Source organism: Podarcis cretensis, assembly GCF_951804945.1.
Source record: "Podarcis cretensis genome assembly, chromosome: 4".
NCBI lineage: Eukaryota > Metazoa > Chordata > Lepidosauria > Squamata > Lacertidae > Podarcis > Podarcis cretensis.
In genome coordinates, this window is record NC_137173.1 from 17424007 (window position 1) to 17439241 (window position 15235).

The following is a 15235-nucleotide window of genomic DNA, read 5'->3' on the forward strand; positions in this document are numbered from 1 at the left end:
ATGAGCCTCTCCAGCGAATCGGAAGATTCACAGAAGGGGGCGCCAGTGGCCAGGGGTAGGGGGTTCCCAAGGGGAACGCCCCAGGAGCAAGGGGGCAGCAGGGACTCCCAGAGCAGTAGTTGGAAATCAGGACCAGCTTCCCCACCAGAGCAGAGTGGGGGGGAAGAGTCCCAAGGATCGGGGCCAGTGCATTCCCCACCAGGGAGAGAAGATAAGGCAGGGCTGACCACACCTCCATCGGAGAGTCAGACAACGGAGGGGAGGTCAGATCCGGCCAGTATCCCGGAAGAGGGAAGCAGTGACAGAAACACCATAACCAGACACTGGAGAGACCTGTCAGGAGTAAGCATGGACCAATGGTACCAAATAGTATGGGAAACAGCCCTACTAGAAAAATTAACTAACAAACTGAAACTGACACGGGGACAAACAGAAGAAGACACCTTCACCCCGGTATGGCTCCCCTTTATCACATACACAACCCAACAGGACAATGACAATAATCCACCAACAGCATACAAATCAATATGGCTAACTTGGTCCAAAACACCCACCCACCTCACTCACACACGAAAACAAAGATCACCACAGCCAATCACAAACAAACAATCACATCCTAGGCCAACCCCAACCTCTCTCACCACCAAAGGAACACAAGTGAACAACACAAGCACGCTGACACCAAACTACATACATTAAGCATAATAGAAACACCGCTACCCCACCCCACCCCCATCCATCTCCCCTCCTTCCACCCTCCTTTCTTCTTCTTTTTTTTTTTCTTTTCTTTTTTCTTCTCCCCCTAATGCCTCAACAAATGAAATGGATTTGTAAAAATGTTACACGGGAAAAAAAAAAAAATACGAGGCATTACACTTACACTGTAAAACAAGAAAACCCTTAATAAAATATATTTTTTTAAAAAAAGAAGTAGTGTAACGGTCAGGAGGAAGGTCACTGGGTTGACGCGAGAGGCAAGTTCAAATGTACAGGAGCGCGGGACAGCAGAGAATAAGGATTGGGAACCGGGTCCTAAAGCCAGCCGGAGGGAGGGGGAGGAGCTAAGCGACTCATGCCCCAGCGGGCAGGAGGACCCAGAGGAGGAGAGAGCAGCGTAAAAGGTGGAGCAGGGCTAGGATCTTAAACTGGTGTCATAGGGGAGGAGACTCAGACGGTACTTCGCCGGTCTAGGGTTAAGACGTAGAGCTGCGCGCTGCAGCTTGGAAATGGAAACTGAACCTCAATAAAGACTTTTGTACATAACGACAGCCTCGCGTTGGTCCTCTGTGAGCTGGGACCTAGGGGCAGCTCTGACAGTATGTAACCCAAGGTACCACTGTATCTGCATCGGTGTAGATAGTGCTGTACAGAGCAGAGCACAGGTCTCTGCCCCGAGGATCTTACAGATTCAACACCAAGGAAACAAAAAAAATAATAAGGGGAAGAAACTGGAAGGATGAATAAGCAGGGAACTGATTGTTTCAGTTGTACTGTGTGCATAGGCTGAGGGTACAGGATGAGTTACAGTTGGACATGGGAACAAAATGAAATAAATGCACAAAAGGAGACATATCAGCAAAGGTTTCTAAGCAAAGAAGTTGACATTCTACACAGTGCATCAAGCTTGAAATGATTCCACAAATGTATTGTGTGAACTTTTTTTTAAAAAAAGCCATATAGCAATAACAGGCTCTGTCCCACTGATAATAATTGCTGCTTTTGGCAGCTGCCAATTGGGACTAATGTTTTCCTGTTGTTTGCCTATTTGTTGCAGGACTGTATAGGCTGCATCTAAATTAAAAAGTGCTCAAAATGACAAGCAATAATAACCAGGCAGCCACAGCAGGTCCTTCAAACAGCACAACATTTTTTAAAAAAGTACTATGAACAGCCATAAATTCCCATATGAACCAACCCAGAGCCTGCAATCATCAGTCTGAGGCCCTTTGTGTTCCCATCCTTCACAAGACATCCAGAGGGTGGCAATATGAGAATGGACCTTTTCTACAGTGGCTCCCCATTTATGGAATGTTCTCCCCAGCGAGGCTTGCCTGGTGCCTTTGTTACATATCTTAAGGCACCAAGCAAAAACATTCCTGTTCTCCCAGGCCTTTGGCTAATTAAATGATCCATGGCTTTTTAAACGGGGGGGGGGGGGGTATTTGGTTGCTTGGTTTGTTACTATGTTATGTATTTTTTTATATATACAGCAAACTCCACTGTGAGCCTCAGATGAAGGGCGGTATAGAAATTTAATAAAATTTAATAAAAACAAGCAAACAAATAAGTAAAAGCACAAGTTAAATAGTAGAGGGAAACCACCAATAAAACCAGCATTTAACCAACCTGACTTGGCGCTCATACCATGTTCTGGTTCCCAGGAGGAGCCCATGGGGCAAGGCATACCAGCCAGCAAGGCAGGTCCATTGTTGCAGCACCATGGAGAGCTCCCAGTGGAGCCACTTGTCCAGACAAAAGATGGCAGTGAAATGATACTTTCTGAGCCTCTGTCTCCAGCCCATCTCTCCTAGACTTCATCCTGTTTTAGGTCGCATTCACACCATTTAAAGCACTCTTATGCCATTTTAACAGCCCTGGCTTGCCCCAAAGATTTACTGAAGCCTGTTAAGGGTGCTGAGAGTTTTTATAAGACCTCTCACAGGGCTACTATTCCTAGCTCCTGCATCTTTTAAAGCCATCCAAGTTGACAGCCATCAGTATTTTCTGTGGCAGCAAATTCCATAGTTTAAATATGTGCTTTGTAAAGGACCTTCTTTTCTGGGCCCTGAATCTTCCAACATTTAACTTCCTTGGATGCCCCCAAGCTCTAACATTATGAGAGGAGAAAAACTTTCCCTATCCACTTTCTTCACACCACACATCATTTTAGACTCCTCCAACACGTCCTTCTCTTACTCATATTTTCTCTAAACGAAAGGGGCCCAAATACTTTGACCTTTCATCAATAGGGGTGTTGCTCCATTGCAGCCTTGATCATTCTAGTTGACCCCTTTCTGAACCTTTTTGAGGTCAGGCCACCAGAGCTGTGCACAGTGTTCCAAATGCAGTCACACCGCAGATTTCTATAACTGTTATGTACTGAAGTTCTCACCCTGGGCCAGCAGGGGGATACTGTAGATAGTTTTCACTCAGGTCCACATATGCAAACAAGGAATTGAAAGTGACGTTCAGTGACTGGATAGTTACAGAAAGTTGTTACTGTTGCGTTGTAGTGGAGCTCTATATAAGCAGGCTGGCTGAACCGTTCAGTTCTGTTCTGGGTCTGTGAATAAACAAGAGCTGTTTGAAGAAACGCTCCGTCGTCTGATATGTTCAGCCACAACTTAACAATAACAGCATTATGATATTGGCAGTTCTCAGCTCCTTTCCTAATAATCCCTAGCATGGAATTTCCCCTTTTCACAATATTGTAACCTTTGCTCATAGGGGAAATTGTTCCATCACCTTGACAATTTTGGCTCCGTTTGTTTGTTTGTTTGTTTGTTTGTTTGTTTGTTTGCTTGCTTGTTGTTTTTCTACCTCACCTTTGTCCCAACTTGTGATTCATGATGTTGGTACTCTTTTGGCACGCTACTGTGCCCCCTGACAACCCAGTTTGGAAATTATAGCATTAGCACAATTGATTACATGGTGAAACAAGATCAAATTAAAGACTTCTTGTGTGTCCTTTCCTACGCTGTAGCTGGTATGATGGGATTCTACAACATCAAGGCTTGCGGTCAAAACATTACCGGGCCTTCACAGAGTGGTCAGGAAAGAAGATACTTCATTGCCGCTGAAAGAATTTTGTGGGATTATGGACCTGGTGGTTTTAATAAACTTACAGGCCAGCCTTTAAATGCTACTGGCAGGTATGTGTTGTGACATTATTTATTTCTTCTTTTCCCCTTTTAGCTGAAAGCTGACATTTTTACTGATGTTTTAGTTACTGTTATGTACTGAAGTTCTCACCTTGGGCCAGCAGGGGGATACTGTAGATAGTTTTCACTCAGGTCCACATATGCAAATAAGGGATTGAAAGTGACGTTCCATGATTGGATAGTTACAGAAAGTGGTTACTGTTGTGTTGTAGTGCAGCTCTATATAAGCAGGCTGGCTGAACCCTTCAGTTCAGTTCTGTTCTGGCCTGTGAATAAACAAGATGTTTGATACATGTTTGATGTATTACAGTATTTTAATATTTTTTGGAAGCCGCCCAGAGTGGTTAGGGAAGCCCAGCCAGATGGGCGGGGTATAAATAAATTATTATTATTATTATTATTATTATTATTATTATTATTATTATATAAGAGCTGTTTGAAGAATCGCTGTGTCGTCTGATATGTTCACCCACAACTTAACAGTTACGTTGTTGTAATTTTGTATGCTGTATGCCACCTTTTTCTAAATGAAATTGCAGTCTATAAATAGTTTAATAAATAGGTTACTAAGTTAACTTAGAGGGACGCGGGTGGCGCTGTGGGTAAAACCTCAGTGCCTAGGACTTGCCGATCGTATGGTCGGCGGTTCGAATCCCCGCGGCAGGGTGAGCTCCTGTCTTTCGGTCCAGTTACTGCCCACCTAGCAGTTCAAAAGCACACTTAAGTGCAAGTAGATAAATAGGTACCGCTTTATAGCGGGAAGGTAAACGGCGTTTCCGTGTGCTGCACTGGTGCTGGCTCGCCAGAACAGCTTTGTCACGCTGGCCACATGACCCGGAAGTGTCTCCGGACAGCGCTGGCCCCGGCCTCTTAAGTGAGATGGGCGCACAACCCTAGAGTCGGACACAACTGGCCCATACGGGCAGGGGTACCTTTACCTTTAAGTTAACTTATGCAGATATATGCACCAGGTTTTTGCTGTTGTTTTTAAAGCCCATGTGGAATAGCAGATTGAATGTTTGACTTAAATATTAGAAACCTAAGTTTGAAATCAGTGGGGTAGAATTCGATATTATTATTATTATTAAAAATTTGTATACTGCCCTATATCTGTAGATCTCAAGGCGGTTCACAACATAATTTATTACAATCTGAAAAACACAAAATACATAATAAAAATAAGAACGAAAACAAACCAATAAATGGGTGCAGTTGAAAGAAGAAGCCTTGAGACGACTCCTTGTCTCTTCCCTGATAACTTGTAGAGAAATAAAATGTTGTTGTTATATCCCAAACTGTCACATGGTGCATTTCTCTGCACGTTACCTTAGGTGAGGAGAGAAAAGAAAAAAGTGATGCAGGACTTCTGCTTTAGGCAGGAATCCCATGTCTCTCATATCATCTTTATCTTTATTTCCCCCTTTATCTTCCCCTTTGGCTAATTAGTCATGGGCTAATGGCTACCTATCAGTCTAACCTTCCTCACAGGGTTGCTGTGAGACTAAAACGGCAGCTGTGAGCTTACCTGTTTGCTTTAAATTGAGCATTTCAAATCTGTGGCCAGCTGTACAAGCGGTATCAATACTTTGTTCTCTCACAGCGACTCAGCACCTTTCTTCATACAAGGGGATGACCGAATCGGAGGGCAGTATTGGAAAGTTCATTATGTGTCCTACACCGATGGAAAATTTACTCGCAGAAAGAAGCAAGCAGAAGGCGCTGCTCACCTTGGCATACTTGGTACGCCTTGTGGTTTGGGGTCTTTTTTTGGCACTGGTTTCAGTCCCGCTACAGCCTCTCACACTGGAAGTTGTGGCTAGGCACCCTGAGAGCATTTCTCCCATCTGAGCAATGCCCCTAACCAAGGGGATGGGGGCAAGCAGGGAGACGTTTTGAAGCTCAGCGTCCCCAAACCAGCTCATTTCTCTTCCCTGCTCTCCCCCAGGTCCAGTTATCAAAGCTGAAGTTGGAGACACAATTTTGGTTACTTTTGCCAATAAAGCTGACAAGAACTACAGCATGATGCCTCATGGCGTAGCTTTCGACAAATCGTCAGAAGGAGCCCCTTATGAAGATGGTAACGTTATTTATTTATGTATATTGTTATGAATTTGAGGCGGGGGTCATTCTGGATCATGCCCTGAGTTCCTTCCATTTCTTGGGATCCTGTACCTGTAAGGGGTAGAATGTATAAGAGCAAGCTTGCCCAACCAGTCCCTTTGCCTAGGGAATGGCTTGGGGCTGACTAGTTAAGCACCACAACTGGTATAACCAACAAAGTTGCTCTGTCCTATAGAACAAATGGGGGAGCCTTCTCCAGCCCTCAACTCGCTGCTAGGTCACAGAACAGTTGCCAGAGTGGTGTGTGACAGCTGAGCAGAAAAGGACTGGAGGCTGAAAGCTGCAGAGAGGGAAGGGTACTGGGTCCAAATCTGTGACTAATGGAGGAGCAAAATCCTTTGGGCGTGTCCATGCTGTGAGCCTCCCCCATCCTTTGCTCAGGCTGTGCATATCTTAACATAAAATATTATATCCCAAAGACACCGCAGTCTCCATCCACCTTCATTCCAAGGAAACCAGGTGAGAGCAGGAACCCCTAGAGTCCCTCACTGCTTGGAGATTAGAGTGGCATGAAACAATATTTATTTACACATTTTTACACTGCTTTTTCATGGGAAAAAGCATGCCTAAAGCAGTGTACAAATTTCTTAGGTAACACAGCTGCGTGAAGAACAGCCTAAACAATCTATCAGTCAAAATAGAGGAAGAGAAAGATAACAGCTTGTCATCCGAAAAGGGGGAGGGGAGTCACACAGAAAAATTAGTCTGATCCAACTACAGTTACTCATTTAAATTCCATTGCTTTCTATGAGGATATTTACTTGAATGATCTTCTTTTATTATTCTGTGTGTGTTACCGCAAGTTTCGTCTGGGAGGGTGCTTTTTCACCTCCTTTTATTTTTAGGGCACCAGAAGCCGGGGGCTTATGTTAAACCCGGCGAGACCTTTAAATACAAATGGAGAGTTCCTGAAAGTGTCGGCCCAACGGGCGATGATCCACCATGTCTCACCTACCTGTATTATTCAGCAAATGATCCTGTCATGGACACCCAGTCTGGTCTTGTGGGGCCTCTAATAATCTGCAAGAAGAATACTTTGGAACCAGATGGAACACAGGTACTAATTCCGATCGGTTCATGCATTTTGAATGGCTGAGAGCATTCACTGAGCCCAAAGGGTAGCATGTTAAGCAAATCCAGATCTGAAATAAGTTATATTGATTGGGTCTACTTACAACATAAGAACATATGATCAGAAAAATCATTTTCTAGTTCCGCTTTGGGCTTCCTAGAGTCGCTAATCAAACGCCCCTTGGAAGCTCACAACAAGAAAAAGAGATAACAAGGGAGTCTGCTGCTCCTATGGATCCTTCCACCTGAGGCAGTCGCCTCGCCTTGTCTCATGCATGGGTTGGCCCTGGGTTTAGACAAAATTCATGGAAGATGCTGAAGATTCTGTTTATACACTGAATGCTGCAGAAATGATTTGATATTGCAGTGGAGTCTTTATTTCTCACTTGTTGACGTGAACCTGAGTAGGTTGCATCCCAGACATAGAAACACAAATGGAAAGTTGCAAGGATCAACCACTCCCTTGCAAGGATTATAAGTTCCTATGTAAAATGCTTGTCAAACATAAAATAAAACTACTCTTGAACATGGTGCCTGGAAAGCAACGCTTTGGAGTATATAGATTTCTCCCTTTCTTTTTTATCCTTGGAGGTGCTATGGAATGGTTAATGATCAGAGTCCGAATTGGGAAAGAGACGTTTTATGATGTTTACCGTAGAAAAGGGTCTGAGAGACGGCATGAGCAAAATTTGGAAGGAAGATGACTTTGACACTGAATAATTTAGTTGAATGGGACACGGGTGGCGCTGTGGGTTAAACCACAGAGCCTAGGACTTGCTGATCAGAAGGTCAGCGGTTCGAATCCCCGTGATGAGGTGAGCTCCCGTTGCTCGGTCCCAGCTCCTGCCAACCTAGCAGTTCGAAAGCACGTCCAAGTGCAAGTAGATAAAAAGGTACTGCTCTGGCGGGAAGGTAAACGGCGTTTCCATGCGCTGCTCTGGTTTGCCAGAAGTGGCTTAGTCATGCTGGCCACATGACCCAGAAGCTGTCTGTGGACAAACACCGGCTCCCTCGGCCTATAGAGCGAGATGAGCGCCGCAACCCCAGAGTCAGTCACGACTGGACCTAATGGTCAGGGGTCCCTTTACCTTTACCTTTAATTTAGTTGAAGTGAAATCTGAACTTCTAAATCCTACTTGCCTTTCACATCTAAAGTAAGAAAATTACAAGTGTTCAGACTGAACGATGACTGTTTCGAGTCCCATGAAGTTTTTGCTACCCAGGTTGCTGGAAGAAGATGCTGTAGTTGTCTTATTGTAGTCACGGCTACCCAGGAACTGAACAGTAAAGACCGGTTACAATACTTATATTTATTTCAGAAGCTGTAATTAATTGTACATCTGAAACATTTCATCATTGGTTTATTGATTAATCATCTGTTTTTATAAACCCTTCCACAAATAATAATAAAAAAGAGATCTCTTTGTAGGGGTGGGGAACTGTGCTCCTTCAGATGTTGTTGACTCACCTCCTCCCTGAGCATTGGCCCTGTAGACTGGGGCTGGAGGAAGGTTGAGTCCATCTACACCTGGGAGGGGGCCACAGATATCCCTACCCTGCAGCATGGCCAGTGGTCAGAGGTTTTGCCAATCAACATCTGGAGGGCTATGTGTTCCCCACCCGTAACAGGTGCTTTAGGAAGCGGACTGTAGCCTTGTCTTGTTACCAGTAAAAGGGAATTGCTTCAGCCATCATAAAGTCATAGAATTGTAGAGTTGGAAGGGATGCTGAGGGTCGTCTGGTCCAACCCCTTGCAATGCAGGAATCTCTGCTAAAGCATCCATGACAGATGACCATCCAACCTCTGCTTGAAAACCCCCAAGGAAAGAGAGTCCATCACCTTCCAAGGGAGTCCTTTCCACTGTCGAACTTGTCTTACTGTCAGAAACTTCCTGATGTTTAGTCGGAATCTCCTTTCTTGTAACAGGAATCCATGGGTTGGAGTCCTACTCTCCAGCAGGAGAAAGCAAGTTTGCTCCATCTTCCATGTGGAAGCCCTTTAGATATTTGAAGATGACTATCATATCTCCTCTTTTCTAGGCTAAACATACCCAGCTCCTTCAACCATAAACATACCCAGCTCCTTCAAATTCGACAGTGGAATTTGCTGCCAAGGAGTGTGGTAGAGTCTCCTTCTTTGGAGGTCTTTAAGCAGAGGCTTGACAACCATATGTCAGGAGTGCTCTGATGGTGTTTCCTGCTTGGCAGGGGGTTGGACTCGATGGCCCTTGTGGTCTATTCCAACTCTATGATTCTATGATTCTAACCATTCCTCATAAGGCTTGGTTTCCAGACCCTCGGTTGGAATCATCTTGGTTGCCCTCGTCTGCACACACCTGTTTGGTGGCAGCAAACCTGTAGAATAGAATTTTTTTATTATTACAGTCACAGATCAGTTCCGGCTCACTTACAATATCAGGAAAATCTTAAAACACAACGGGAATACATTGAAATTGCTATTGGGTATAACAATTCAGATACAGCGGCAGTTAAAAATACATATTAAATCTTGATCACTAAAATATAACCTAAAATTGTAATTTAAAACCTTAATCATTTTGGTAGTACAGCTTGTTCCCTAAGTTTTATGGCAGTCGCACAGAATTTGGCCACCCGTACCATGATCTCTAGATCCTTGTCCTCTACCAGGAGTTTTAGACATTGAAGTTCGGACCCATTTGGAGATTTTTGTATAACAGGAGTGATAAATACCTAGCGTATACTCCCGTAGAAATGGCAGCATAACAAGACATGAGAGGCAGTTTCTACCTCCATCAAGCCGCAGGGGCAGACTCGTTCCATGTATGGCACCAAACCTGTGTACACTACCTTGTACAGTACACTCATTGAATGTTAAAAGGTAAAGGGTAAAGGGACCCCTGACCATTAGGTCCAGTCGTGGCCGACTCTGGGGTTGCGGCGCTCATCTCGCTTTATTGGCTGAGGGAGCCGGCGTACAGCTTCCGGGTCATATGGCCAGCATGACTAAACCACTTCTGGCAAACCAGAGCAGCGCACAGAAACGCCGTTTACCTTCCTGCCGGAGCAGTACCCATTTATCTACTTGCACTTTGATGTGCTTTCGAACTGCTAGGTTGGCAGGAGCAGGGACCGAGCAACGGGAGCTCACCCCGTCGCGGGGATTCGAACCACCAACCTTCTGATCGGCAAGCCCTAGGCTCTGTGGTTTAACCCACAGCGCCACCCGCGTCCCTTTCTTTGAATGTTACGTGTCAATAAATGTATGACTTTGTGTACACAGATTTCACACTTGTTGAATGTGAACACCCACATATCAGAAAATCGTTGAGGTGGAAGGGATTCAAACCAAGTGTGGAATGACCACATAGGTGCATAATCAGATGAGGAAACACTGCAGCTTAGAGGGAGTGCACAAAGCTAAAAGCTTCAATCTCTAGGATCTTGAGTTAGGCTGGGAAAGACGCCTCCCTGAAACCTTGGAAAAAATGCTACCAATCAATGTAGACACGTTTATTTCTAACCAAAACCTCTTGGACTAGTTTTATAATCCTGTCAAAGAGATTTTTTCCTCCTTCAATTTGGTTAATCCTTTTAATTCAGTATGCACAATTAGGAGCTGTTTTAAGAACGTCATTTTCTAGGTGGTTAAACCTGTGAAACAGCAGTTAGTCCAGGGACATGTTCTAGTTTTGTTTTTAAATACCACAGTACGTTTTCTGTATAATATATAGCACAGGTTATCCATGATGGGAAAAGCTTGCTCTTTAAGAGCAGAGTGTTGGTGCTGACCTTTAAAATCCTAAGTGGCCTCGGCCAAGTATACCTGAAGAAGCATCTCCACCCCCATCGTTCAGCCTGGACACTGAGGTCCAGCTCTGAGGGCCTTCCGGCAGTTCCCTCATTTCGAGAAGTGAGGTTACAGGGAACCAGGCCTTCTTGGTAGTTGCACCCACCCTGTGGAACACCCACCCACCAAATGTCAAGGAAATAAACAACTATTTGACTTTTAGAAGACATCTGAAAGGCAGCCCTGTTAAGGGAAGCTTTTAATATTTAATACTGTATTGGGGAAACTCAGCCAGATGGGTGGGGTATAAATAATAAATTATTATTATTATTATTAACTTTTAAAACAGTTAGTCACCAAAGAAAGCAGCAAAACTCGCCGCAGAAATTCCCGGATGTTTTCTGCCTTCAGACGCCCCCATGTATAAGACATCCCCTATTTTGGGGGACTCCGATTTAAGAAAATGGGGGAGGGAGAGATATATCCATGTATAAGATGCCTCTAAAATTTTGACATTATATTTTTTGGGGGAAACCTAGTCTTATATACGGGAAAATACGTTAATATTAAATTGTTGTTGTTGTTGTTGTAAACCAAAAGATCCAGATCTTAGAATCATGAGTGCATTCCAGGCTGAAAGGGCCATGCAAACTTTCTTTAATGTTGAGTGGGAGAGATTCCTGAAGCTATTGTAGAGTATTTTATAGCTCTGTATTTAATACTAGAGAAAGTTCAAAATTTAGCACTTGAATGTTATTTCATTGATGAAAGATTCTAGCGTAATGATTCTGATCTCCTGCTTAAAGAAAAAAGTGGAAATGTTTTTTCCCCCCTAATGCATATTTGTTTTTTGACTGCAGAAAGGAATAGACAAAGAATTCTACCTACTGTTTACAGTATTCGATGAGAACTTGAGTTTCTATCTTGACACAAACATCAATTCCTTCACTGGTGATCCATCCAAAGTTAATAAGGAAGATGAGGATTTCCAGGAATCCAACAGAATGCACGGTATGGTAAAAAAAAAAAAAATCACCATTGGGTATTGGTTTGTAGCAGAGGTATCCATTATGAAAGAGAAATGAGGGCAGAATTAGGTCCTAGGGGAAGAACATAGGGCTTCTCCAAACAACCTGTTTATTGAGCTTCTGTCCTGATTTGCTTGCACAAAGCTTACACAGTACTTAGACTATGTCTGGCCTTTATTGAGCATTCATTATGATTTTTTTTTGTGGGAGATTAAACGACAATGAGCATCCAGCCTGATTTGCTTTTGTTTATATGCCTTTTCATAAGTCATTACTTCATTCCACACTATTTGTTCATTCCAACGCACTTCCCCATGACTTTTCTAATTGGAGTCAGTTTCTTTTTTAAGTGGATTTGTTGCATAGGGTGACAGAGCACTTTAATCAATTCTCCCGGTATTCACTTGAACCCCTCCCACAAAATACTGACCATGGCGGTGCCATTGAGGTACCATGTCTGTTGCTGAAATTTGCAGAATGAGCTGCAGTGTCTGACTGCCAACTTTCTTCAAACGTATTGAATCTTTATGAAATGCATACAAACTTTGTTGTTGTTGTTGTTTAGTTGTGTCCGACTCTTCGTTACCCCATGGACCAGAGCACGCCAGGCACTCCTGTCTTCCACTGCCTCCCGCAGTTTGGTCAAACTCATGCTGGTAGCTTCGAGAACACTGTCCAACCACCTTGTCCTCTGTTGTCCCCTTCTCCTAGTGCCCTCCATCTTTCCCAACATCAGGGTCTTTTCCAGGGAGTCTTCTCTTCTCATGAGGTGGCCAAAGTATTGGAGCCTCAGCTTCAGGATCTGTCCTTCCTTTTTTTTTTTTTTTTAAATAAAATTTTTATTAATTTCCAATTTTTAACAAACACAAAAACAACATAAAAACAAACACAAAAAATCATAATTTCTTTACCTTATTTCCATAAACCTCTTTTCCCGGACTTCCCCATGCCTTCCCCTTTTTGCATCCTTTATTTTAACAATTGTTCAGCAACCCTTCTTAGCCAATTAAATATAAATTCATTCTCCTTTTCAATTTCACCCTAAACTAAATACGATTTACCGCTGCAATTCTACGTCTTCCTCTCCCTCAGCATTTTAGCACTCCTCAATTTTATAGTAACTCTTAAGATATATTTTAAACTTCTTCCAATCTTCTTCCACAGTCTCTTTCTCTTGGTCGCGGATTCTGCCGGTCATTTCTGCCAGTCCCATAAAGTCGATCACTTTCGCCTGCCATTCCTCCAGCGTGGGTAGCTCTTGTGTCTTCCAATACTTTGCTAGGGGAATCCTTGCTGCCGTAATAGCGTACAAAAAGAAATTCTTATCCTTCTTCGGCACCAGCTCGCCGACCATACCCAAGAGAAATGCCTCTGGTTTCTTGTGAAAGGTGCACTTAAGCACTTTTTTAATCTCATTATAAATCATTTCCCAGAAGGCCTTAATCTTTGGGCAGGTCCACCAAAGGTGGAAGAAGGTACCTTCAATCTCTTTACATTTCCAACATTTGTTATTGGGCAAATGATAAATCTTCGCAAGCTTGACTGGGGTCATGTACCACCTGTAAATCATTTTCATAATGTTTTCTCGAAGGGCATTACATGCCGTGAATTTAATACCTGTGGTCCATAACTGCTCCCAGTCAGCAAACATAATGTCATGACCTATGTCCTGTGCCCATCTAACCATAGCTGGCTTCACTGTCTCATCTATTGTATTCCACTTCAACAGCAAGTTATACATTCTTGATAAATTCTTAGTATTGGGTTCTAACAGTTCTGTTTCTAATTTCGATTTCTCCACCTGGAAACCAATTTTCCTGTCTTGTTTGTAGGCCTCCATTATTTGAAAATAATGGAGCCAATCCCGTACCTTGGACTTTATTTTCTCATAACTTTGTAGTTTAAGTTCACCACCTTCTTGTTCTAAAATTTCAGAATATTTCGGCCAATTAGTTCTCATATTGAGTTTCTTTACCTCCTTGGCCTCCATTGGTGAAAGCCACCTGGGAGTTTTATTTTCCAGTAAATCTTTGTACCGAATCCAAACATTGTATAGTGCTTTCCTAACAATGTGATTTTTAAAACCCTTGTACACTTTAACCTTGTCATACCAAATATATGCATGCCAACCGAAGTTATTATCAAATCCTTCCAAGTCTAGAATGTCTGCATTTTCAAGAAGTAGCCAATCTTTTAACCAGCAGAAAGCTGCCGATTCGTAGTACAGTCTTAAGTCCGGCAGGGCAAACCCCCCTCTTTCTTTAGAGTCAGTAAGTATCTTAAACTTAATTCTGGGCTTTTTGCCCTGCCAGACAAATTTAGATATATCTTTCTGCCACTTCTTGAAACAGTCCAATTTATCAACAATTTGTAATGTCTGAAACAAAAATAACATTCTAGGCAATACATTCATTTTAATTACAGCAATTCGACCTAACAAGGAAAGCTTCAGGTTCGACCATATTTCTAAGTCTTTCTTTATCTCTGTCCAGCACTTATCATAATTATCCTTAAATAGGTTTACATTCTTAGATGTCATGTTAATCCCCAGGTATTTTACACTCTTTGCCACCACTAACCCAGTTTCCTCTTGGAATCTCTCTCTTTCAACATTTGTTAAGTTTTTTTCCAGTACCTTAGTTTTTTGTTTGTTCAACTTAAATCCTGCGACCTGGCCAAATACTTGAATTAATTCTAGAACTCTTTTGGTACTAGTGTCTGGCTCTTGCAAGGTCAATACTAAGTCATCTGCAAAGGCCTTCAATTTGTAATGTCTAGCTCCGACCTGAATCCCTTTTACCAGCTGGTCCCCCCTAATCATATTTAACAAAACCTCCAGGACCGATATAAAAAGTAATGGGGATATTGGGCACCCCTGCCGTGTCCCTTTTTCAATAGGTAGTTCATCCATGACCACATTATTTACAATTAACTTTGCCTTTTGCTCAGAATAAATTGCACTTATACCATTTTCAAACTTTTGGCCTACCCCCATCCCATGGAGATTCTTCTTCATAAATTTCCAAGATATATTGTCAAAGGCTTTCTCCGCGTCCACAAAGATTAAAACTGCCTTTGTATTAATATTCACTGTCAACATTTCTATAATGTCAATTATATTCCTTACATTAGTAGATATATGTCTACCCGGGAGAAAGCCTGCCTGATCTTTGTGAATCTCCTCCACCAGCACCTTCTTCAGTCTTTTTGCCAAAATGTCTGCAAAAATTTTGTAATCCACATTAAGTAGTGATATAGGGCGGTAGTTCTTGATCTGTTTTTTATCAATCTCAGTCTTTGGTATAAGTGTAATAAAAGCTTCTTTCCACATCTCAGGTGCCCTTTTCCCCTCTAATATCTCGTTA

At 42.8% G+C, this 15235-nt stretch overlaps 1 protein-coding gene and 1 pseudogene across 5 annotated transcripts in view; both read left to right on the forward strand.

Annotated features, from left to right (window-relative positions):
* The window catches only part of HEPHL1 (hephaestin like 1), a 44507-nt gene that overhangs the window by 12574 nt on the left and 16698 nt on the right, over positions 1-15235 (forward strand). For all 4 annotated transcript variants that reach the window (XM_079973404.1, XM_079973403.1, XM_079973405.1 and 1 more), the window contains 5 exons: positions 3704-3872; positions 5482-5621; positions 5827-5958; positions 6848-7059; positions 11703-11853. In XM_079973404.1, the coding sequence (XP_079829530.1) occupies positions 3704-3872; positions 5482-5621; positions 5827-5958; positions 6848-7059; positions 11703-11853 (804 nt within the window). The remainder of the gene's footprint in view (positions 1-3703; positions 3873-5481; positions 5622-5826; positions 5959-6847; positions 7060-11702; positions 11854-15235) is intronic.
* LOC307215096 (ubiquinol-cytochrome c reductase complex assembly factor 5 pseudogene) lies at positions 7361-7800 on the forward strand (annotated as a pseudogene). The gene has a single exon. The product of its transcript is annotated as a ubiquinol-cytochrome c reductase complex assembly factor 5 pseudogene (transcript).